This window comes from Oreochromis aureus, linkage group 18 (assembly GCF_013358895.1).
Source record: "Oreochromis aureus strain Israel breed Guangdong linkage group 18, ZZ_aureus, whole genome shotgun sequence".
Lineage (NCBI taxonomy): Eukaryota > Metazoa > Chordata > Actinopteri > Cichliformes > Cichlidae > Oreochromis > Oreochromis aureus.
Genome location: NC_052959.1, coordinates 9,422,456 through 9,443,695, shown reverse-complemented (window position 1 = coordinate 9,443,695; position 21,240 = coordinate 9,422,456). Strand labels below are relative to the sequence as shown.

General features: G+C 42.4%; 3 protein-coding genes across 4 annotated transcripts; 1 reads left to right on the top strand and 2 right to left on the bottom strand.

Annotated features, from left to right (window-relative positions):
• Positions 1–887: 887 nt before the first annotated feature.
• Positions 888–2,242, bottom strand: LOC116331991 (transmembrane protein 69-like). Its single transcript, XM_031754830.2, has 2 exons — positions 1,883–2,242; positions 888–1,767 (listed from the first exon to the last, which is right to left on the bottom strand). Exons 1-2 carry the CDS (start codon positions 1,919–1,921, stop codon positions 1,063–1,065), a joined length of 744 nt encoding a protein of 247 aa, XP_031610690.1. The 5' UTR covers positions 1,922–2,242; the 3' UTR covers positions 888–1,062.
• Positions 2,243–2,497: 255 nt separating this feature from the next.
• On the top strand, positions 2,498–14,233 carry gpbp1l1 (GC-rich promoter binding protein 1-like 1). Of its 2 annotated transcripts, none has more exons than XM_031754813.2 (12): positions 2,498–2,592; positions 4,753–6,080; positions 6,455–6,569; positions 8,784–8,913; positions 11,053–11,381; positions 11,604–11,679; positions 11,787–11,983; positions 12,156–12,299; positions 12,520–12,675; positions 13,161–13,285; positions 13,371–13,473; positions 13,565–14,233. In XM_031754813.2, exons 3-12 carry the CDS (start codon positions 6,510–6,512, stop codon positions 13,733–13,735), a joined length of 1,491 nt encoding a protein of 496 aa, XP_031610673.1. In that variant the 5' UTR covers positions 2,498–2,592; positions 4,753–6,080; positions 6,455–6,509; the 3' UTR covers positions 13,736–14,233. The 2 variants fall into 2 exon arrangements, with proteins under 2 accessions (XP_031610673.1, XP_031610674.1); XM_031754814.2 differs by lacking the exon at positions 2,498–2,592 and adding an exon at positions 2,599–2,756.
• Positions 14,234–16,237: 2,004 nt separating this feature from the next.
• LOC116332010 (histone-binding protein N1/N2-like) lies at positions 16,238–20,671 on the bottom strand. The gene is made up of 14 exons (XM_031754850.2): positions 20,532–20,671; positions 20,291–20,402; positions 19,655–19,735; positions 19,465–19,568; positions 19,011–19,382; positions 18,814–18,908; positions 18,646–18,722; positions 18,479–18,552; positions 17,718–17,906; positions 17,465–17,637; positions 16,870–16,941; positions 16,709–16,786; positions 16,494–16,621; positions 16,238–16,411 (listed from the first exon to the last, which is right to left on the bottom strand). Exons 2-14 carry the CDS (start codon positions 20,389–20,391, stop codon positions 16,405–16,407), a joined length of 1,551 nt encoding a protein of 516 aa, XP_031610710.2. The 5' UTR covers positions 20,392–20,402; positions 20,532–20,671; the 3' UTR covers positions 16,238–16,404.
• Between the last annotated feature and the right edge of the window lie 569 nt (positions 20,672–21,240).

The following is a 21,240-nucleotide window of genomic DNA, read 5'->3' as shown; positions in this document are numbered from 1 at the left end:
ATTCCTCTATGATTTAGTCATATTCACACAATAGCATCAGGCAGACATGTTCAAGAACCTAGTTTGAGATGACAGGAGCTTAGTGACATGGCACATTATCCTCCTGGAAGCAGCCATCAGAAGATGGTACACTGTGTTCATTAAGGGATGGACATGGTCAACGACAATACTCACGTAAGCTGTGGTGCTTAAAAAATGCTCAGCTGGTACTAAAGGGCCCAAATAGTGCCACCCAGTGTGGTCTTCTTCTCTTGTAAAGCATCTGCTTCAATGTTTGACATGCTGTGCGTTCAGAGATACTCATCTCGATACCTTGGCGGTTACTCATACCAGTCCGTCTGGCACTAACAACCATGCTACGTTCACCTTTCTTCCCCATTCTGATACTCAGTTTGAACTTCACGGGCCTAAATTAATTGCTGTCATGCGATTGGCTGATTATATATCTACATTAAAGAACAGGTGTACCTAATAAAGTCGGTGGTGACCTTAAAGTCTGTGATGCAAGAAGAAGAATTAACACGTTTATATGACTGACCGGTGAGAAGCAGCTAAAATGAACAACAATTCAATAAATAATTAATGTTTAACACAGCCGAGGCAGCAGGTTAGAACTCCTATAAACAAAAGCACGCGAATTTCTACAGCTGTTTTGACTCAAAGCTGCCTGAAGCTCGATTTTTATTATCTCAACTTTTCGCATGAAAAAAAAGCAATGTTTAAATAATCTGTTTAAACACATGTTCCAGAAGAGTATTTTTCCCCTGTGTTTAGCGCAGCAAAGAGCATGATTCTGCCTGTGTTAAAGGAATTCTTAAGCCCATTGTTTGTTCTTTGCTATATTTAGGTATTTAACTCACTCCTCATGAGATGGAAATTTCGCCAGATATTTTGCAACCCAGGAAACAACTGCTATTTATTTTCAAATTATTATGTATTATTTACATAAGAGCAAAACTGGCTCATTCAACTGTAGCACCACAACGACTGTCTGCAGATGTTCACCTGAGGTTTTCCATTCTTATGTTCATGCAGTTCAAGAGACAAACTATCCTCTTAAAATCACTTCTGAATCTCTATGAGCTTCTTCTCTGGACAGAACTTTTTAAGCACCAACGTGGCCACCAGAGAGAAGGTGGCAACCAGAGTGAGAACAGTTCGCATGGCTTTGAACCAGGCAGGGTAGCCAGGCAGAAGAGTCAGGTCGTAATGCAGTGACAGGCCCAGTCCCATTATAACAACTAGAGCTCCTTCAGCTATGTTGTCCCTGCAGAGCAACGCCAGCCAGGCCAGAAGCGACGGCACCACACTGTTACCCAAATTCATCCAGTCTGGCTGTGCAGGACTACCAGCTGGGATGGCAAACCCCCAACGGGCACCTCCCAGGAAGGACACTATAGAAGCTCCGTACACCACTTGAGCATATGCCACTTCAGGGTGGAAAGATTGTGTGGCAGCCATGAGAAAAGGGGCAGAGATAAAGGGGATGAGACCAGAAAATCCCAGGTACAGAGCTGGTTTGGGAGCCTTGGCGAGGGCTCTTAAACTGAAACCCTCTTTGCTGTCACTTCTCTCTGATTTGCCTCTTGAATCCTTGTGGCAGAGATGTGATGTGTGCCAGCTCACAGGTTTGATGCTCAACAGTCTGCTGGTGGTAGATGGTCTGAATGACATAAAGACAGAGGAGGCTCGAGTGTGAAGCAGCACAGTGTTTGTGCTGTAGTTTGGTACTCTGTTTATTTGCTGAAGACATCTCCATACTGGAATCTGAAACCATGCACAATCACAGAACATCATTAATATTCTGCTGGAACCTAGAGAATTATTGCATTCGTTAGTAGGCATGATATATTTATCAAATGAAAACTTTTACTATTCTTACCCCAGACAAAATAGGTCTTCCAGAGACGAAGCTAATCATATTCAGCGTGAAAAAGAATCACACTTACACAGCACATGCAATCTGAAGTTTCAGTGACGAAACACCCTGAGCTAACGTTGGTGCAGCTAGCATTAACCTCAACCTGATGCAATACAAAGCTGTCCTAATGTAACAACCTATAAACCACAGGATTTACAGTTACCTAAACGTTATCCTATAAATGTTAGTCATAGAACGGTTTTCAGTGGCCACCGAAAACACAAAACCATATAACAAATTGTAAGAAAGTTAATATTTCATATGCTAAAGTAGAGGTCGTTTGCTTGCCGTCAGTCTATCGGTGCTTGATTAAATGCCTGTCTCTTAATATTTTTTTTTTAGCGGAACCAGACTGAATCTGATATCGACTGGATTGGCTGTCCTTGGCGGGGAGGTATTATGTTGCGTTCAAGGTAGCAAAATCCCACATTGTTTACTATTATCCCCGTTTTCTTTGAATACTTAGAAAAATAACAAAGAAGCATAACGTTGCATCTTTAGACATTTGTATATTTTATTTATCGGAGTTTATAACAGTTACATCGAAGCCACACTGTTTAGCCTGCTGAGATGAAAAACTCGCTAGACTCTCAGTGAGTTGCATAATCACGACAGATCGTGAATGGAGCACAGTTGAGGCTGTTCGAATCCCCCCTGTGCCAGCGCCAGTGGTAAGAGCACCGAAAACCCAAACAAACATCGATAGTCCTGCGATTAAAGCAGTTTATATTTGCAAAAAAGTGCAGTGTCACTGGTCTCTGCAGAGTCAGTGTATATTTGAATCAACCAACATCTACGACTACCCTGTTTATTGGAAGGTATCGTAGGAAAGACTGTAAGTTAGCTCGCTAGCACTTAGCAAGCTAATGAATGTGTGCTGCCGCTGCTAAGGTAGCCATTTTGAAACTGTGTTGTTCCAACGAAGCAAGGTCTGTTTACCTCTATTGTATGTCCGTGACAACTGCTTAAATAGACAGTTCTGGTTACCGCAGGCGTATTAAATCCGTGTTTACTGGACTAAGCCCTCTAGCCTTGCTAATTCCTTTCAAATACCAACCAATTTTCTCGGGCTTCCCAACAGGCTAGATAGCGCTAGCTATTAGCTAACAATTCCTATGCTAACGTTAACCCGAGTTATCTCAACAGAGTCAGCTAGCAGTGGAGTTAGGACAGATCTGACAGCGCTCTTGTGTGTGGTACTTGTTGGCCGCTTAGCGTCTTTAATTATTTCGATGAACTTACTTTTTACTTCATAACATTCAGCTAGTCATTTAATTGAAGTGTGTTTATGCTGTGTTAAGTGGGTCTGCTGTTTGTGTGTTTGTGTACATGTGAGTTGAGCGCATGTAGACGTTATGCAGGGTGTTTTCCAAAGGGTAGAGGTGTTTTTGCCGCCGCCATTCATTGGAGTGTTGTTTCACAGTGAAGGAAGTGTGTGCGCTGCACATTGTACCTCGTGCCTGTGGTAAATTCATTGATGTTGAACTGTTACGTAATAGTTTAGTGGGAGCACGCTATCAAGCCTGAATCAGTGAAACAAGGGTGTATATATATATTGTGGGGTTTTTGTTTGTTGTTTGGGTTTTGAGCCATGCCTTAGTGCATGTATGAACAGCGTGTTTGGGATTGTCACCTCAGTTTCGTGTTTACAGACACTATTGGGCCCATTAAGATTCGCAGCAGTCTGCGGTAATGCGCACAGGAAGATAGCGTGCATGTTATTTTTATACTGGTATAAATATTTCACTTAAAAAAGCCGACACTGTTTTTAAAAGAGCCAGCTTTCAGCCAGAAAGGGATCTGAGATCACAGAGTCCTGAATGATTTTTTCCCCCCTCTCTTGCATCTCTCAAAACGTCTTTGAGTGTCAGAAGCGTCCTTTTTTCTGGAGCTGATTTCTCTTGAATTGGAAGTTATTTGGGAGTTTATCAGTGAGGGCGGAATGTTTTTCATAGTGTGATAATGGCTGACACAAACTGAAGCTGTTTGCAGTAATGCAGCTCTAGACATACAATATCGTTTACGTTTAGCTACTCTGTCTGGGAAGTTTATTAATGCAGCAGCCTTAGAAGAAAGACAATCTTATAGTTATTTCGGGCGTAGTACTTTGCAGCACTATTGACCTATTGCTCTGTGTTTTCTAATGATTTGATCACCCCAGTTTTACAGTTAAAATGTTAGCATCTGAAATAATTAACTTTTACACTGCACCTTTTAAAAAACAGTTTGAAGACAAGCTGAACAAAAGTTCATAAAGTTATATGTACTGCTGGGTTCATATATTAATCTGGATTGTTAGGTAATTTGGACCTATTGTGTTTGTTTCCACATCCATATTTTTTTATTCCTGGACTCTCCCAAAGATGCTTTGCATGATTCACAATCAAAATAAAACTTGTATGACTTACACTGAGCCTCGGTGAAACCCTCAGGTCATCCTTTGTGTGAAACTGCTCTCCCTTTTAATATCACCTTCCTTTAAACCGGCGTATCTCTGATTTTCTTCACCTTGTAAACAAAGGGTTTGAACAGCAGATGGATGAGGCTTTTGTCCTGACAGCCAGAAGAACTGTGTGGCTGTGTGCCTGAGATGCCCTTGTTATGGGATAAAACCTGTCTATGAAAGTATGATCAGCCTGATCTCACTATTTGAAACTTTTGCCAAGTTTACTATGAACATCTGCCATGGTAGCAATGAAAAGCATACTAGGTCCACTTTGTGAAAGGTGTAGTTAATTTGGCAAAGTAACTCTTAAGTATTTTGTGTGTTTTTGACCCCCAGTGCTTTAAGGCAAACCTCTTCTTTTTTTTTCTTTTAAAATTTATTCCAGGTCCTGTGCAAATACCCGTGAACCATAAAGCAAGAAAACCTGAAAACTGCACTGAGACTTCCTGTGTGAGGGGGGAAAAGCACTTTCAAGAAGGAAAGGAAAGACCTACTTGACAATTTTTTGGATGCTTGCTGCTTTTCAACTTTCACTTTTTTCTCCTGAGGAAAAAGAGTAGTTGATCAAGCTCACTTGAGGATTTCTTTTTGGACATGTTTGGCTGTTGCTAAAGCCATCTCAACTTTTGAATTTTGGATTTCGCATATCTATGAAACCAGAGCTCCACACTGTTCCTGCTACAGTCAAAACCTGAAATAATTTGATGGGAGTAAAATATATAATGCTAGAAACAGCATTATGATGTACCATCCAACATCTTCACCGTTTCACTAACAAGAACTTATAATGTCGGCAATGTAACGTAGGGCTTTACTGGCTTCATTGTCATGTGACTTTGAAACTTTAAGAGTTATTTTCTCCAAACGAAGACAGTCTTTTCACCACTTTAATGAGGTGAGCAGTGGTTTGCAGTGACCTCCATTGCCAATAAAAGGCTGTCTCTCAATTAATTTTTCTTTTCTGAATGTGTTTGAGTAGGTCTTAAAATGATTCGGTAAAAGACGAGTCAACACAAAAAACATACTGGCACACAGTGTGGCAGGACAACACCTGTCTCTCTCCACGCACCTGGTGTCAAAGTGGAACTGCTTCAAAAACCGCTGTCCATGCTTCAGTGCAGACGACTCTCACAGACTGTTTCTTTATATTAATAATAACCTGGCTCTTCCTCCCATTTGGGACAAATCACTAGTCAGTCAATTTCTTTTGCCAATCAGCATCAAGTCTAATCAGGTTTTAAGTCTTACCATGAGATTGTGAGCAAATGGTTCAAATAAATTGAGGGATTCACTCTACCTGGAGAAAAAAAGAAGAAAAAAAGTTGCCTGGACTTGAATCAGTTGAATTCATCACACAAGACCGGCATTAGAACTGACTGGATTCTGGTTCAAGAAAGAAAATCTGTTCTGCATAGACTCTTATCTTTGGGCTTCAAAAACTGCTTCCTGTTTGGCCAGTTCTCTGGATTGCCATTCCAGATCCTTCCTGCAGTTTTTTGACATAACTCCAAGTGCTTCACCCTGGACGAAGGGATCTGCCTCTGGGGAAAGGGGCTGCGCTGTCCTGGCGGAGGTGGAGAGGAGGTTGTTGGTGTGCTGCCTCCCATCTGTCAGTGCACACACTCTTTGATCAGTGCCAACAGGCCTGAGGAGGAACCGAGCCCAGCCGGACCGAGAGAGGAGGCAGAGGACTTCAGAGCCACAGACTCTGGGGTAATGTCAAAGTTTCACCCAGCCGATGAGGACAAACATGCATGAGCGTGATGTTAACTGGTGTAGTGTGTTTGTTTTATTTGAATTAATTATTTATTTTAATTAAAACATGCCACGCATTTAAATATTTAATATAATATCTATATTATTCTGCATAAGATGTTTACATCCATGTTTTCAGCTGAGAATAAGACTCCTTGGCTTGTCTTGTGGAAGAACTTTAAACAGTTAACTTAAGATAACTGATGCTGGACAAAACACATGAAAGGGATGACATGCAATCAAAGAAAAATGGGATTTAATTCTACATCAGAGAGTCGTGTTTCTGTGCTTTCAGTTGCACACTGAATTAAAAAAAATATATCTTTTGGTAGATCCTGGCCATGAGGTTTGATGCCTCGATCCACTGACCGGAAACACTGGACCTAAATGGCGCAGCATGACTTTGTCCCTGCCTGGCTTAACTTCTCCACACCCCAGCCTGCCAAGGTAGGTGCATGTATCGGTGTGTGTTTGTACTTTATGCGCTCACAACAGAAAAGAAAGAGAGAGACGGAGATTCCAAGTGTATCTCTCACTGATGCTCAAACACCTTTAACAAAGTGTTTGTGCACCTGAGTGTAAGAGTGCATGTGTGTGCACTCAGCAATGAAATGCCCTTGGGGACAGAAAGCGTAGTCAGTACATGGTTCAGTAGAGGGTCATCAAAACCTTTTTACCTTCAAGTAACCACTAAAGGTACCACATTAGGTTTTAAAGAGGACCTATTATCCTAACATTTCCCTCTCTCTATATCTATATGTATAGAAATCGTCTTCAGCATGATCCTTATGTATCTTTTACTGGGGTTTGGTGCAGACCATCAGTTTGCTTTCTGTCCAGTAAAAGCCTTTTTTATCTTCCCTGCTTCTGTCTTTAATCCAACTCCTTTTTTTCCCCCTGATTGGCTGCCTCTTGCAAACCTGAGTTTAGAACAATAGGTTTTTGGGGCTTCAGTGATCATAGCCAGAGCTGTGGCCCTAAGATGACCGTTTTAAATGAGGATTCTGCTCTGTTGAAGATTCAGACAGCTTTATTCAAAGTCCTCTTGAAGTCTGTCCGAAAGGTGCACCTGTAGTTGGTGCATTGTAGCATAGTGTAGCAGTGGATGTCTGTGCAGAGCCTCACACTCACTGTCTGATGATAAAAATAAGTTCACTCAAAGCCAGTAGGACTGTTGCAAACCTGTGGATGTGGAAACGATAAAACCATCGACCGTGAGGGGTGACTGCTGTCATTGACATCAATCCAGAGTCAGCAAAGAGTTAATAGAAAACTCCGAAACCTATGTTCTTGATTCACAGGTGTTGCTTCTACATCCACTGATCTCATTTTATTTTAAAGTTCTGCCACATTTGATGTTTAATGTCTTGGTGAGGAGTCAGATTCCTGGAGGGACTGGTTCTAGGTCTTCAGGATAGCAACACATGCTGCTTGAGTGAAATTTGTGATGACCACATGTGTTTTGTTACCGCTCTATTCTTCAGCCTGACTGCGTGGTCATTTTTTTTTTTGTAGGCTGATTTAATTTTTACCCCTGAATTTTGCATGCTGGCATGTAAAGCCACTTTAAATCACTTTTTCAGGTCAACATTGATGCCTAGTCAGCTGTCTAACAGTTATATTAGATGTATAAATAGAAGTAGCCGGTGTCATATCTTGCATTACGTAATATGTGATGTGGTCTCTCGGTGTCTTTACAGCACAAGTAAGAGCCGCTTCCACTCAATTAATATTTTCCTGTATCAGGGCAGTAACAGTGATAACAGTATCAGCGTCATGGACATCCAAAACCATGGAATTAAAGAGGTGGTCTGAGATATTGAATTCTGACTGTTGAACCAAGCTGTGATGTTATCCATTCAGCAGTAGGTTGTGGCCAACAAGAAAACAATGCTGACTGAATAACATTTATAAGCTGGTTAATTCTCAGGTCTAAAAACCAAGCAGCATCTTCAGCATGTAGTTTACATGTTTGAGCGGTTTATTGGAGCTTAGTGTAATCTGTTGCCAAGCTGATTGGTCTCTGTGAAATCGAGATACTAGACAGTTATTATCCACCTCGCACAGAACTTCACCTCGGTGTCATTTATGTCAAGGGATTAGCCAGCATACACCAGACAGGCTGAAGCTACATTTCTTAGCTTCTTTTTTTGTGTGTCTGAGTTGAGAAGTCCTCCGTGAAGCTTGAAGAGCACAATGTGATTTGATCTTTGAACCTCAGCCGATGACTAGGATATGATTTGTATCAAGAGGAGCGCTTTTAGTCAGTAGTATTAAAACCTCAGGATTTACCACCAAGAGCTGGGTGTGCAGTGTTTGGTTGGATTTTTTTTTAGGTTTTCTCATTTGCACATTTCATATGACAAAGCTTTACGATTCTATGTAGTTTCATTTTTGTCTTCCTTTTTTTTTTTTCCCTTCTCCACTTTCGCTCCTCAAGAATAGATTGACTCATAGTTAGAGGGAGAAGGAGAGAGAAAAAAAGTACAGATGGGAATTAAGCTAATCTAAGTCTCTTCGCCAGGACAAAAATAATGTAGTGAAAAATTCTCTAATTTCGCTTCCAGTTATGCAGTGGACTGTTTCGTTATTGTCCACCATCTCTGGGCGTTGTTACATGTTAGCTTTGATTAACACTGTTCTCTTTCTCTCCTCCTCCAGTCCCCTGCTGCCAACCTTGAGAAACAAGGTGATCTCCCACCCCACAAAGATGCCAGAACTGCTGTGAGCCGCCGCCGCCACAACTCTTCTGATGGTTTTTTCAACAATGGCTCCCTGCGTGCTCCGACAGGTAACAGTTCAACCTGTTGTTATTATCTGGGGCTTTACTGCATGAGGGGAAGTGTGAATGGAGCCTACTGTTCATTTTTGTATTTAAACTTCTCAGTAAGAATAAAAAGGTTGAGGAGAGGTGGTTTAAAGCCTTTCATATCATGCAGCACATTTTAACCGGAGTACTCTCTGCTGTGTTCCTCCTCTGCTTTCATGCAAATGTACTGGGACGTATGCTTCTCCCATTTCTGCACACATCAGATTCCAGGTTGATCTGGTCCTCTGCAGTTTGCTATACAATACAAACCTTTAAAAAATGAACAGTATGACAACAGGATATTGTCCTGTACAGATGTGATGTATTTTCTTTCAGGCTTTGAAGAGAGAAAAATGCACGACATATTCATACCTTCTTCAGATATCACACTGTTCCAGTTAAATGCATTGCCACACTGTATAAACAGCTCACTTACAATCTTGTGTAGCTGTAGCTAAAACACGACCTCTGGGTCCTTACACACTGTGTTACTGTTGTAGTTTTTTTTAATAAGTTTCAGTACATATTAATCCCAGGAGTGTCAAACATGAAGCCTGGGGGCCAGTACTGGCTCATTAAAAGGTATAATCTTGCCCAGTGGCCAAGTGTTTGCAGTAAAGCCACTGATGACTCAAATTCTACAAAAAATGCATTTTTTATTCCTGAGTGAAAATGGGTGGAAATTTAAATTATTTTTAGATCTGGACAATTATGTATAATTTATTTTTAGTTACAAATATTCTACATTTGAAAGTTTTGTGCCTTTCTGTTGTGATCTGTAAATATTAATTTGCAACATAACAATAGTAGACTGAAGGAATTCTATGAATGTGGAAAACTTGAATATCTCAGGCTGTTTATCATTGGTTTTTTAACTGGTCAGTCATTAAATGAGAAAAATGATCTACTGAGCAGTAATGACTTCTGTTGTCTGGACAGTTTTAGGTGAATTGGGTCTTGGTTGAATACCTCTGATTTAGACATCTAGTCAGGTGAAAGCTGATTGAAGCCATGTTGGACATTCCCTTAAGAAAAAAAGAATCTGCTAGCTGTGAATAAAGAGTGAGTAGGACAGTAAAACACAACCAATAAGGAAATGGGAGAGATATCAGTCAAGTGCACTTTGTACCTGTCAGCACAGCCTGCAGAAGAGGTCTAATCAGACTTCTTAAGCTGACGCACCCACGTAGGAGGAGTGGAGGTGTCTGTCAAGGCTTTAAAGTCATCTTTAGATTTAATTCAGCTGCCACCTACATTGTTTTTTTTGTTCTTTTTTGTATTCAAAACTGCTAAGGTGGGATTATAAAGATAGTGACGTTGACTACTTGTTTTCTGTTCTCAGTGATAGACAGATAAACTGAAAGGGTTGTATGAAGACTCAAAAGTAAGATGAATTAGAGTCTTTTGTTCCAGTTTTTAAGATCTAGAGTTGGAGTCTTGCATTTTGTGTAGCTGAAGATCTAAGTAGGAAACAAACTTCTGATGTAAGAGCATCCAGTTTGGGTCTCCATCTTGGATAATGATATGATGTGCTTAGATTATAGTGTTGGAGGCAGTGGTGTCATAACAGTAATGTAAATGGGTGGTGTTGGTGTCATATCGTCCTTCGCATGCACGCACGCACCTCTCTGCTTTCTCTGTAGAATATGGCTGTTATTTGGTGTCCTCCACCCTGCAAATCAGTTTTTGTACAGTCCCCTCTCACTGCTGTCATCCAGTCGTTTGTGTGAACTAAGAATAAATGTGGTGTGATGCCAGTTTTAATGATGGTTCACCTTCTCTGTGAATCTCAGTGATGGTGTGGAGTCTCACATTCCTCTTCAGCTGTTTCATCTCAGTTTTCTGTGATGTTGTTTTCCTGGGTGAATCATTTCTTCACTCAGAAAAAAGTTTCTGCGTTTCTTCTTTGCCGTCCCTCCATTCTCTGCTTATACCAAATACATGCAAACAGTATGAGTCATCAGAGGTTATTACGGTCACAGAGAAATACTGTTAAAGATTCAAGGCATTCAGATGTTATTTGTGAAGGTTGTGAGGAAACCCTTGCTGTCAAAGTCACATTTCATTGGTATTGCTTGTCAGACAGTCATTATTTCCACTGTATGTGTGCTCTCTCTGGAGGTGATGGATGGCAGCAGCCCTCTCTGCTTCTGAGACATGACTCAGTGGACTCGGGGGTGGCTAAAGGAGGGCACGGTGGGCTGGCAGGGGCCTCATGTTGGAAGGAAACGCCCAGCTGGCATGGAGCTCCGCGGGGTTCCCAGGACAGCCACCACCACCAGGGACGCCACCCCAAACGGGGAGGAGGCGACAGGGACAGGCAGGGGGGGCACCGGCAGCGCAATGGTAACTTCCATCCCCGCAAGGGCACCTCGTACCCGGACAAATTCCCCAACGAGGAACGCAAGGACAGCAAGGACGACAAGCTGAAGTTTGTGGAGGAGGACTTTGTGAGTAGTTGACCCCCTTTTTTCCTGTTACACTACAGTTGGATAACTACTGGAACCATTTTCTCCTTTTCAAGATTTGCCTTGTAATAGAAGCAGAAGAGGATTTATGAGTGTTATGCCTCACAGTCTGTGCTCAGAAAATTGCCTTTAAACATAACTTGTAATTACAAAATTTGAAAGATGACTTATTTAATGTAGGCACCTCTTTATTTGTATTTTTAGCCTTCGCTCAACCCTGAAACAACTGGAAAGCCTGGGGCTCAGACGCGAGCAGTCGCTCCCCATGCTGGAGTATGGGGTAAGCTTTTCGCCCTGACTCAATTTCTGTGCTCAAATAGACAAAAGATTTTTTCCCTTGCACCATCATCTCTAAGATTTAATTTGATTGTCTTGATTACGTTCCAGAAAATCCACCAAGTGGCAAACAGATGGTGTCCAAAATGCTGGTTATCAAAAAAATTTCCAAGGAGGATCCCAGCACAGCCTTCTCTGCAGGGTTTGCCACTGCTGGTGCCCTGCCAACCAACGGCAGCAAAGCTCCCATCACAGGCTCCAGCGTCTACAAGAACCTGGTCCCAAAGCCGGCTGTGGCCCCTACCAAAGTATGACTGCTGAGATGTTTTGAGTTACTTTACGGCTTGCTTGATTGCATTTGCGAGAGAAGATTTGCTTATCAAGCAAATGTGCATAATAGAGATAACACCGGTGCACTGGCCAGGGTGCATGGTAGCCTGCAGTAAGAGTTTTTAAACACTGTCATGTCCTCTTTTCTAGAGCACCCAGTGGAAATCCAGTGGTAGAGAGATCGCAAAGTCTGGTCTTCACATGCCAGGCCGAGATTCAGTCTTCACCAGCCCCGTCTCTGCAGCCAAACCCAGCACCCCAGTCAGTGCACCACAGCACAATACTACAAAAGAGGTGAGAAGAAGGGTGAAGCAACCCCAACAAAAAGCAAGCAATTTTGTGAAGGTCTTGCTTTGCTGTTACTACAGATGTGTCATTGTTGCCATGCTTTGAAATCAGTTGAACAGATAGTTGAGATCTCTTGCACTGATGCCTCAGGTAACAAAAAGAATAATATTAACTTTTATTTCTTCTTTTCTGTCACTTCATGACTATTTGCGGCTCACACCTGCAGCACCCTTCAAGCACGACTCCTCCCATAGATATTGCTCCGTCACGGCTGAAGTTGATGCGTCGCGGTCCAGACCGTAAGAGCGAGTTCCTGAGAGCTCTGAAGGACGAGGGCACTGGAGAGCTGACAACAAGCAGCAGCCCAGGAACATCAGGAGAGGTAGGCAGCAGTTTGGATATTTAGTTTGTTCCCCCCAAAGTATTAAAAGGGACCCATTAAGCTAAACACATGGCCAGAGCAAAGTTCATCACACTGCTTCAGCTTTTTACGTCTCTTCTGTGCTTGTGTCAAGCTGCATGAAATTCCGTATATGGTCATACGAGGAAGTGTGCCTCACAGCTCCTGGGTTGTTTATAGAAGCCAGGCAATGGGCAGCCAATCACATGAAGGGATTATTAGGGAAGGGGACCTGCACAGGTCCTAACTGTAGATCATTTAAAACCTCAATCAAAATGTAGAGCTAGAGACTAGCATAATAGATACACTTTAAGAGAGTGTGCTGCTGAATGTGGAACACGATCATGGTCTCTGCATTCTCTGCACGTAGAAGTCATGTGTGAAATGTAATGTTATGGTCCTGGATAAGAGCTTTTTGTCAGCACATAAAGGACAGCTGGGGCTAAACTTAAAAATAATTCTTGCAGGGTGAAAGCAACACCCCAGAGCCCAAAGCCTACAGCGAGGAAGGCTGTCATGAGAATGGTCTGTCTTACTCTCTGAGTGACTCAGACACCGAACACCTGTCCAGCTCCCTGGAGGCAGAGCACAGGTAGGACACTGCTAACAGCCTTATATATACACACACAGGCCAAAACACACAGACAGCTAAGCAGAAAATTACTATGCTTATCTAGGTTGCTGAAGGCCATGGGCTGGCAGGAGTACCCAGAAAATGATGACAACTTCCTGCCTCTGACAGAGGACGAGTTGAGAGAGTTCCAGACTAAAACTGAACAGGTGAGCTCTCAGAGGAAACGCTGACTCTGCTTACGTCTAGCTCAACTCAATCTGTCTCACACATTAAACCACGTGATTGTGTTTTGACCAGCTGAAGAGGAACGGCATTCAAAGGAATGGGGTTCTCCCGAGGACACGGGGTGTGACCCTCCACTTCACCCCCTGGAGGAGTGTGGCGGAGGCACACGTCGAGGAGGGCTCCGAGTCCGAAACCAGTAGCAGCAGCCAGACCTCTGATGACGACGACTGCATCAAATCCTAACGTGGCTTTATGGAACAAAAAAAGAAGAAGAAAAAAAATACCAACAACACAACAACAGCCAACACCACATCCCAGCAAGCAATTCCCCTCTTCCTCTGTCATCTTTGTTTTTAGAGCACCATTCTGAAGATCTTTCTTTTTTGATTTTGTTTTTTTGTTGTTGTTCTTGCACAAGGGAAAAACCAATCATATCCCAGTGAAGGGGGAGATTCCTGCTCTGCCAGACGTCGTTTTCCCTGCGTTTCCTCCTTCACTGCAGTCCCTGCCCTCTTTTGACCGATTTTCCCCACACACACCCACAAACCCTCCGTCTCCCCCCCTTCCTTTTTCTTCCTCGCTTTGTGGAACTGAAGTGTTCATCAAGAAAAGAAGGGCAATGAATGCACACTTGATTCTGCTTTAAACAGACTAACTCATTTCATTGATGATGCTGATGACACATTATTAATGATATTAATAAAAATTGGTTCCTGACAAGCTGATATGTTTCAATATGAATCTGGCTACTGTGGTGTTTTTTTTTGTTTTTTTTTTTAAGTCCACACGTCATGTGACTTTTTGTAGATGGAGTCCAAATGATGCCAGTCTTTCCTGTAGGACGATTGTTGTTTCTTGAAGGACAGAGTAGCCGTAAAACAGCTGTAGATCAGCCCGGCAACAACAGTAAATGCAACACTGAAACATTTCTGCTATAGAAATGTTCCAGTTTCCCACATATGCAATGCTTTGAGAGGCTGTGCTTTAATTTTGGGATGAAATGTGTAAGCAGACTTGTTTTTGTGACCCACATTGTGAGGGTAGGCAGCAGGTCTGTGGCTACATCTGGAACAAAAACATTAATAACCTTGCAGCAGATGTAAATTAATTCAGTCTGAGAGGGAGCGAGATTCCTGCACGTCCTCTGGCCTGGGTTTAAGTTCATGTCGGGAGATTCACAGGCTTGTGGCAGAGATCCGGTGAGTCGTGAAAAAAAAGAAGTTCTCACAGGAAGTAAGAAGTGGTGGGATAATGCAGTATTTAAATTTAAAGTATTGTGTTTTTTCAGCCCACATAGATGGGATTAGAATAGAGAGCGGGGGAAGCTGCAGGAGGAGGGATGTTTATTTTTCCAAGTTTTTCTCGTTTTCTCTCTCCTGCAGCTTTAATCATCATGATTTCCAAAACGTTGCTAATAACATGTTGAGATTTTGTCGGCCTTTAAAACTAATATGTATTTTTAAATTCTACATATGTCTTTGACACTTCAGTTTGAGCTTTTTTCTTCAGTGCTTTCAGTTTTGTTAGCAGGGAAAGCACCATGGTTATAACACTGAGGATGGCTTCATATTTCCATTCACATTTCAGTGTCCCAGTGAGCCAGCGTGCACGATAAAGGGCCCAGGCATTTTAATTAGCCATAGTGATTATTGCTATTACTATAATTAGCTGCATGTGTACCTCTTCTCTGGCAAATGAAGATGTCTTCTATATGTCTGTCTTCCAATTATTGTTTGCCTCACATGTAAAGGGGGAAGAGCTAGAGAATGCTATAGATTGCTGTTTAATGAAACAACCAAGTCACAGTGTGATCAGTCATATCTGGTTTAGACAAATTAATCATTACAAGCCATCTAATCAGCTGCATCAAGTCATACACTATTCTCAATGAGCTTTTAACTGGAAACTTCTCTATAACTTGGTACGGTGCAGTGTGTGCTAAAAGCTATCTATAGTCATGTCCTTAAGACATAAGAAAATGCAACAAAAACATGAAAATGCTCAGCTATCAGAGAGGTGTTGCTATCAAGAAGTCATTTTTAAGGAAGAGAACAAAAGGATGAGGTATGCTAAATTTTACAAATATATAAGAACTGGATTGAAAGTCAGTGGCAGCAGTTTTATGGAGCGATGAGTTCAGTTTTGAACATTTTCATTCAAATTGTCAGTTTGTATAGGAGACGAGGAGGGAGGTAAGGCAGTGGGTGTCTACAGCCTTCTGTAAAACACAGTGGAGGCTACGTCATGGTTTGGGGCTGCATTTCAGCCAGGGACATCAGGAATCTTGTCAAAAATTTATGACTGCAGAAATTTTGATCCACCTACATAGAACTAAGCTGGGAGAATTATTGGAGGCTGGAAAGCATAAACAGCATCAGAACTTTAGCAATTAAAAACACCAGTGTTATTAATCAGGTTGGTACAGAGCCTTTGTTCATCTCGTGCTTTACCCAAGCACAGGCTTTCAGTTACTGTACAACTCAATTTTCCTGTTCACATGTATTCAACCATCAGCTCTGAGGCCCAGGTTCTTGCAGTCTCTTGATTAAACTGCACTTTTGCTTTCAGCATGTCACACCAAATCCTCTCTTCAGACCACATGGTTAACTACAATTAGTCAGACCTGTAGACTGAAGAATGCTGTAGAACCAGTATGAGTAAAGGAGCCACTTATGTAATGAGTACAAACATTTATGGACAGTTCATCAACTGCCAGAAACGAAGCATTTTCATGGCTCCAGTAAGGAAGGTTTAACACAGGTTTATCCAACCATCTTTATTGAATTTTACAGTATAATGTCAAACACTAGAGAACAAACAAACATGTATTTACAACAGCAAACATGTGTAAGAGACAGTTAAGAGCTTGTTGTGCTGGTGAATCTCTTCTTGAATGGAGACAAAGTGCAGCTTCACTTACTGAAACAGAGGATGATGGGATTTCAGACAAGTTCAAGGATGTAAGTAGTAAACGGCACAGCAGACAGAAATGAGACCTCACCTTTCAACCTCCATATCGTTGGCGTGTCCGCCTGCATCTCCATTAGCGAGAGGAGTTTCACCCAGCTGACTGTTGTCCTGCTTCACTTTCTTCACATCCTCCTTCACCGGACTCTCCTCAGGTTTCCTCTGCAATACACAGCAGGAGTCAAATGAGGCTCACCAATATAGCTACACCTCATCAATGCAAGTTAAAAAAAACAAAAAAAACCTCACCTTCTTTCTGACCAGGTGGGAGATGTCAGAGACTGGAGCTGTGGAGGTGTTGCCATTGGAAGTGGATGTGCTTTTAATCTGTTTGGAAGATTAACATCACTTACATCACTGTTGGGCTTAAGTTTGTTTCACAAAGTGTGCCATGAAAACTTGTAACTGACCTCTGAAGTGGAAGAAGAGTCGCTGTTCTGTACAGTGGAACCATCAAAGGCAGAGGAAGTGGAGCCTCCATCCTGAAACAGATAGCACATGCAGCTCAAAGAGAAGCCAAAACTTGTGGCTGATCATCCAAACATTTAAGATGGATTAGGATTCGTTTTCAAGTCGCCAGGATTTATTTGTAAATCAGTGTAGATGGCGCTTTGCATGGATCAGGGTTTATTGGATTATACAACTTTCCAAACTCTGATGCACATGTATGATGGAGGCTGTGCTGTGATCATCTCACGAAAGCCTACTGTTCACAGGACCTTACAGAGGGAGGTGTGACTAATGATGGATCGAGTTCCCAAATATTTTTCACCAAGTGGTTTATTTGTGAGGATGCGTAGCAACAGAACAAATAGAAAAACGGAACTTCACATGTCACTGAAGGACCAGCATAGAGCATGTATTTGATGAATCCCATTTAACAACTAAACCTAAAACAATTCAGGCATCACACTTTGTGGATAGCACCACCTTAACCAGTGCATATTGATCGCCTATGCTCTGATGACTGTCCTTAAGCTAAATCAAACTCCATGCCAAACTCACCAGTGCATCCTTTACAGCCACAGAAGCTGTGCTCGTCGTCCTCAGGCTTTCAGTGGCGTCCTCCACCTTCTCCTGGATCTCTGGCAGCAGAGCTTTGAGCTCCTCCAGCTCCTTCCTCTCCTCTGGCAGAGCCTCTGGACCTTCGGCTTTGTCAAGCATCTCCTGCAGCTTGTCTGGAATTTTATCAATAATATATATTAATTATTGCATTGATTCTCTGAAAGCTCATTTCACTCCAGGAGCCGACGCTTACCAAGCCTGTTCTTTATGATAGAGATTGAGCTCTTCAGAGACTCGATGGCCTCGCTGTACTGTGTGTTCAGGCTATAGGTCACACCGAGCTGGTAGTGAGTCTCTGCCAGCAGGCGGCTGTCTGAGTCCAGGTGCTTCACCTGCAGCTTCAGGCACTCCTGGAAATCCTCCAGTGCTTGTGGATAGTTCCCTGAAAAAGAAGCAGCAAATCAGCACCTGACATGTTAAAAAAACAAAAAAAAAAAACAAACAAAAAAAACAAAAAAACAACAACCAACACCTCTGCATTCTCAGAGTTTCATCCACTGTTCAGGTGCAGCAGGCATGGACACTGCAATGAGCTGAGAACAGTACAGACTTCATTAGCTAAAGAGTTGATCTTTAAGTGATGATGCCACCGAGGAGCCAGAAACTCTTCCCTAAAAAAACCTGTTCTGTAACTACCAGGTGTTGATGTGAGCATCCACTCAAAACTGGCATTTCAAAAAGTTGAAGCTGAGACATTTTATGGTTCAACTAATTTAGGCTGCCCCCAAGTGGCCAAACAGGACAATGGCAGATTTAACTTTTAGCTGTGTTACAAATTACAACCAAGTTTTAGGTACACAAAACAGAACTAAAGAAATCTCAAGCTGCTCACAGACTTTTAGTCCTGATGGAAACTGAGCACCGCTGCAAACAATGAGCCATCAACACAGCTTCAAGCTCATTGCATCAAAGAGAAAACACTAATTATGTGCAAAGCTGCACATTTGTTCAGACCTGATTCAGCAGAAACTTCACCCAGTTTCAAATGAGCCTGGGCTGCCATTAGCTGATCCTCCTTTGCCTCTTTCCTTTTATAAGAACAAAGAGGAAAAGGTTACAAGCTTGAAATGCAGGTGCAAAATGATAAGATAAAAATCATGGCTCTGAAGTGTTTCCTTTACCTTTTGTAGATGACTTTGGCCACTTCTAACATCTCCCAGGCCAGCTGCAGGTGACCCACCTCCTCATCATCACTGTCCTAAAAGAGGAACACAGACAGAAATCCTGAAATTCAAAATTCGCACAGTCAGCCGAGTCCTTTTTTAACATGTGAGCCGTTTGTTCAGTACCTTCTCCCCAGTGGAGTCTCCTTCACCCTGCTCCTCTGCATCACCTTCCATTTTTACATCGTCGCCGCCGCCTTCCTCCTCATCTTCCTCGCCATCTACAACCAAATGTCATGAGTTTAGATACACTGCTCTGCATGCTTCAGCAGCTCACACTGCCATTACCAAGCCAGGTTCAGGACAGGAGGAGCAAAGGTCACCTTCCTCCTCAGCAGCCGCTTCTTCCTCTTTAGCAGAAGTCTTGTCCTTCTCAGCGGTGGAGTCCTCCTCTTTCTCCTCCTTAGCATCAGCAGAGTCCCCCTCCTTCTGCTTAGCAGCAGGTTCAGAGTCGTCCTTTGCATCCACTTCCTCCCCACTCGTTTCCTTCTTATCTTCACTTTCATCATTCTTACTGTCCTTTTCAGCCTCCCCCTCTACTTTTTCTGTTTTTTCCTTTTTGTCACCAGCCTCGGCTCCTTCCGTCTTCTCCTGTGGATCCTCACTCTGCTTCCCTTCAACCTTCTCCCCGTCTTCAGTTTTCTTCTCCGCCATGGCGTCATACACCTGCACCCTCAGCTCGTCTCTGGTCTTTTCTGTCGACAGCAGAACAGTTGGGAATGATGCGTGCACATTTAGATTAACCGTAACGAGCCAAATATCACATTATTCCCTTACCGTCTACATTTTCTGTGCTCTCAACATTGGAGTCTTCGGGTTTCTCTTCTTCCTCCTCCTCCGGCACTCCCTCTAGAGCATTACCCAAGACTGAGTTCTCCATCCTACAACAAGTTTGGCAGTCAGAGCGGCCCCTCCATCCTCACCTTAAAGAGCTGTACATTCTCATGTTTAAACCAAATTAACCTACCGTGCCAAATCCAGGAGAGCTTTGCCATACCAGAAGAAAGCCTCGCCACATTCGTCCGCTGTGTCTCCAAACTTTTTAGCCCTATAACAAGAATGTACCATTTATTTTAGTGTGAAAAGCAAGCATCCATTACTGCTCAAGTGCTGCTTCAGAACAAATTAGAAAGATTCCTAGAGTTAATGAAAGCTAGGCATAAAAAAATGATTAGAGTGAATTAATCAAACTAGGTTTAAGCTTAAACATTAAAAACAGAACCTAATGGAAATGAAATATATAAATTAAGAAAAACACTAAGCTAAACTAATGTCACTGCTTTCTGCTCACATGCAAAGAACAGCTGCAGGCAGTTTGTGATTTGCATAAACACGCTCAATTTCATTTTCAAACACCAGAGAGAAAAAAAAGGAGAAAAAAAAAAAAGAGCGGCCGTTTGCACACCTGCTCAGAATCAGCCTGCACGAGGCAGTGTGACCTATAAACTCTTCAATCATGTAAACAGTGAAACACACGGTTCAGTTTTAAGAAGCCCAAGTGAGCGTTTTAAAAGTAACCACGAGGCCCACTTTATGGGCCCTTTGTGGGACCGTTTCACGTTCAACCTCACTGAAACTCCAGCGTGACGTGAGGGTAACTCACAGCATGCCGCAGGCCTCCTGCAGGGTGCTCACAGCCTCCACTACCTTCCCCATCACCAAGTGCTTCTTGCCGGTACCAATGAGCTTGTTGGCCTCCTCCATGTTTACCACACCTGACGGAGAGAAACAATCGGTCAGCTCAGCTCCTTGCCTGGACTCTGAGCTCAGGTCAAACTGTACCTCGGGCTTTGGGACCAGTTTGTATCGTTTAAGTTTTAAATAGCAGAGAGGCCACTACACACCTTTGACGGGGAAGAGCAGTTTAAAAACAAAAAAAAGACCTCCGGCGGCGCACGCGTCCTAGCTCGTGTCTCGCGCCGCTCAGACTGACTGTTCTGTTGTTTCAAATTGGCGCGAAATACCCCTGCTCCTTCCGGTCGTTTTCCTTATTTGTAGCCCCGCGCGGGAGAATTCTTAAAGGTACAAAGTACTAACAAGAGGACTGCAAGTACCGCTGCTACAGTTACATGCATTACTACCTCAAGTACTTCTGCTACTATTGTTATTACTGCTCCTATTCATTATACTGCTCTTCCTTCCAATGCAATACTAAAAACAACAATTGAAACTGTTATAATGAGTACTGTTGATGGCAGCCCTATTATTATTGTACACACTGGCTTCTTTGGCTATAAAACAATCCCAACAACCATTAATCTTTAAGAGACCTTCAGGAAGTGTTCCCTAAAGCTTGCCTGGGGATCTTAAGGTTGTTTTACAACACTTTTAAGAACCTTTGGTCTTTTTTAAAAAAAAATTCTAGTAATGTCCCCACCACTAAAACAACAACAAGAATAACAAAACAATTATAAAATATTAAATAAATAGGATATTTTGAAGAAAATGTCTTCAAATATATAAATTACAAACACAAATGTGACATAAATGTTACATTTACAAATCAAGGTCAGATCAGGTCAGAGTTATGTCTGTGACCTGCTGTTTAGTGTG

What these genes read in the sequence shown, in the direction of transcription:
- LOC116332010 (XM_031754850.2), bottom strand. Translation starts at nt 20,391, where the DNA reads ATGGAGGAGGCCAACAAGCTCATTGGTACCGGCAAGAAGCACTTGGTG. An exon ending in AGCGGCTGCTGAGGAGGAAG is followed by an intron (nt 18,909 to 19,010) that starts GTGACCTTTGCT and finishes ATTTGGTTGTAG; the next exon opens with ATGGCGAGGAAGATGAGGAG. An exon ending in TGGCTGTAAAGGATGCACTG is followed by an intron (nt 16,942 to 17,464) that starts GTGAGTTTGGCA and finishes TATCTGTTTCAG; the next exon opens with GATGGAGGCTCCACTTCCTC.
- gpbp1l1 (XM_031754813.2), top strand. Translation starts at nt 6,510, where the DNA reads ATGGCGCAGCATGACTTTGTCCCTGCCTGGCTTAACTTCTCCACACCC. An exon ending in AGCACAATACTACAAAAGAG is followed by an intron (nt 12,300 to 12,519) that starts GTGAGAAGAAGG and finishes TCACACCTGCAG; the next exon opens with CACCCTTCAAGCACGACTCC. An exon ending in TCCCTGGAGGCAGAGCACAG is followed by an intron (nt 13,286 to 13,370) that starts GTAGGACACTGC and finishes ATGCTTATCTAG; the next exon opens with GTTGCTGAAGGCCATGGGCT.
- LOC116331991 (XM_031754830.2), bottom strand. Translation starts at nt 1,921, where the DNA reads ATGATTAGCTTCGTCTCTGGAAGACCTATTTTGTCTGGG. An exon ending in GAAGACCTATTTTGTCTGGG is followed by an intron (nt 1,768 to 1,882) that starts GTAAGAATAGTA and finishes GCATGGTTTCAG; the next exon opens with ATTCCAGTATGGAGATGTCT.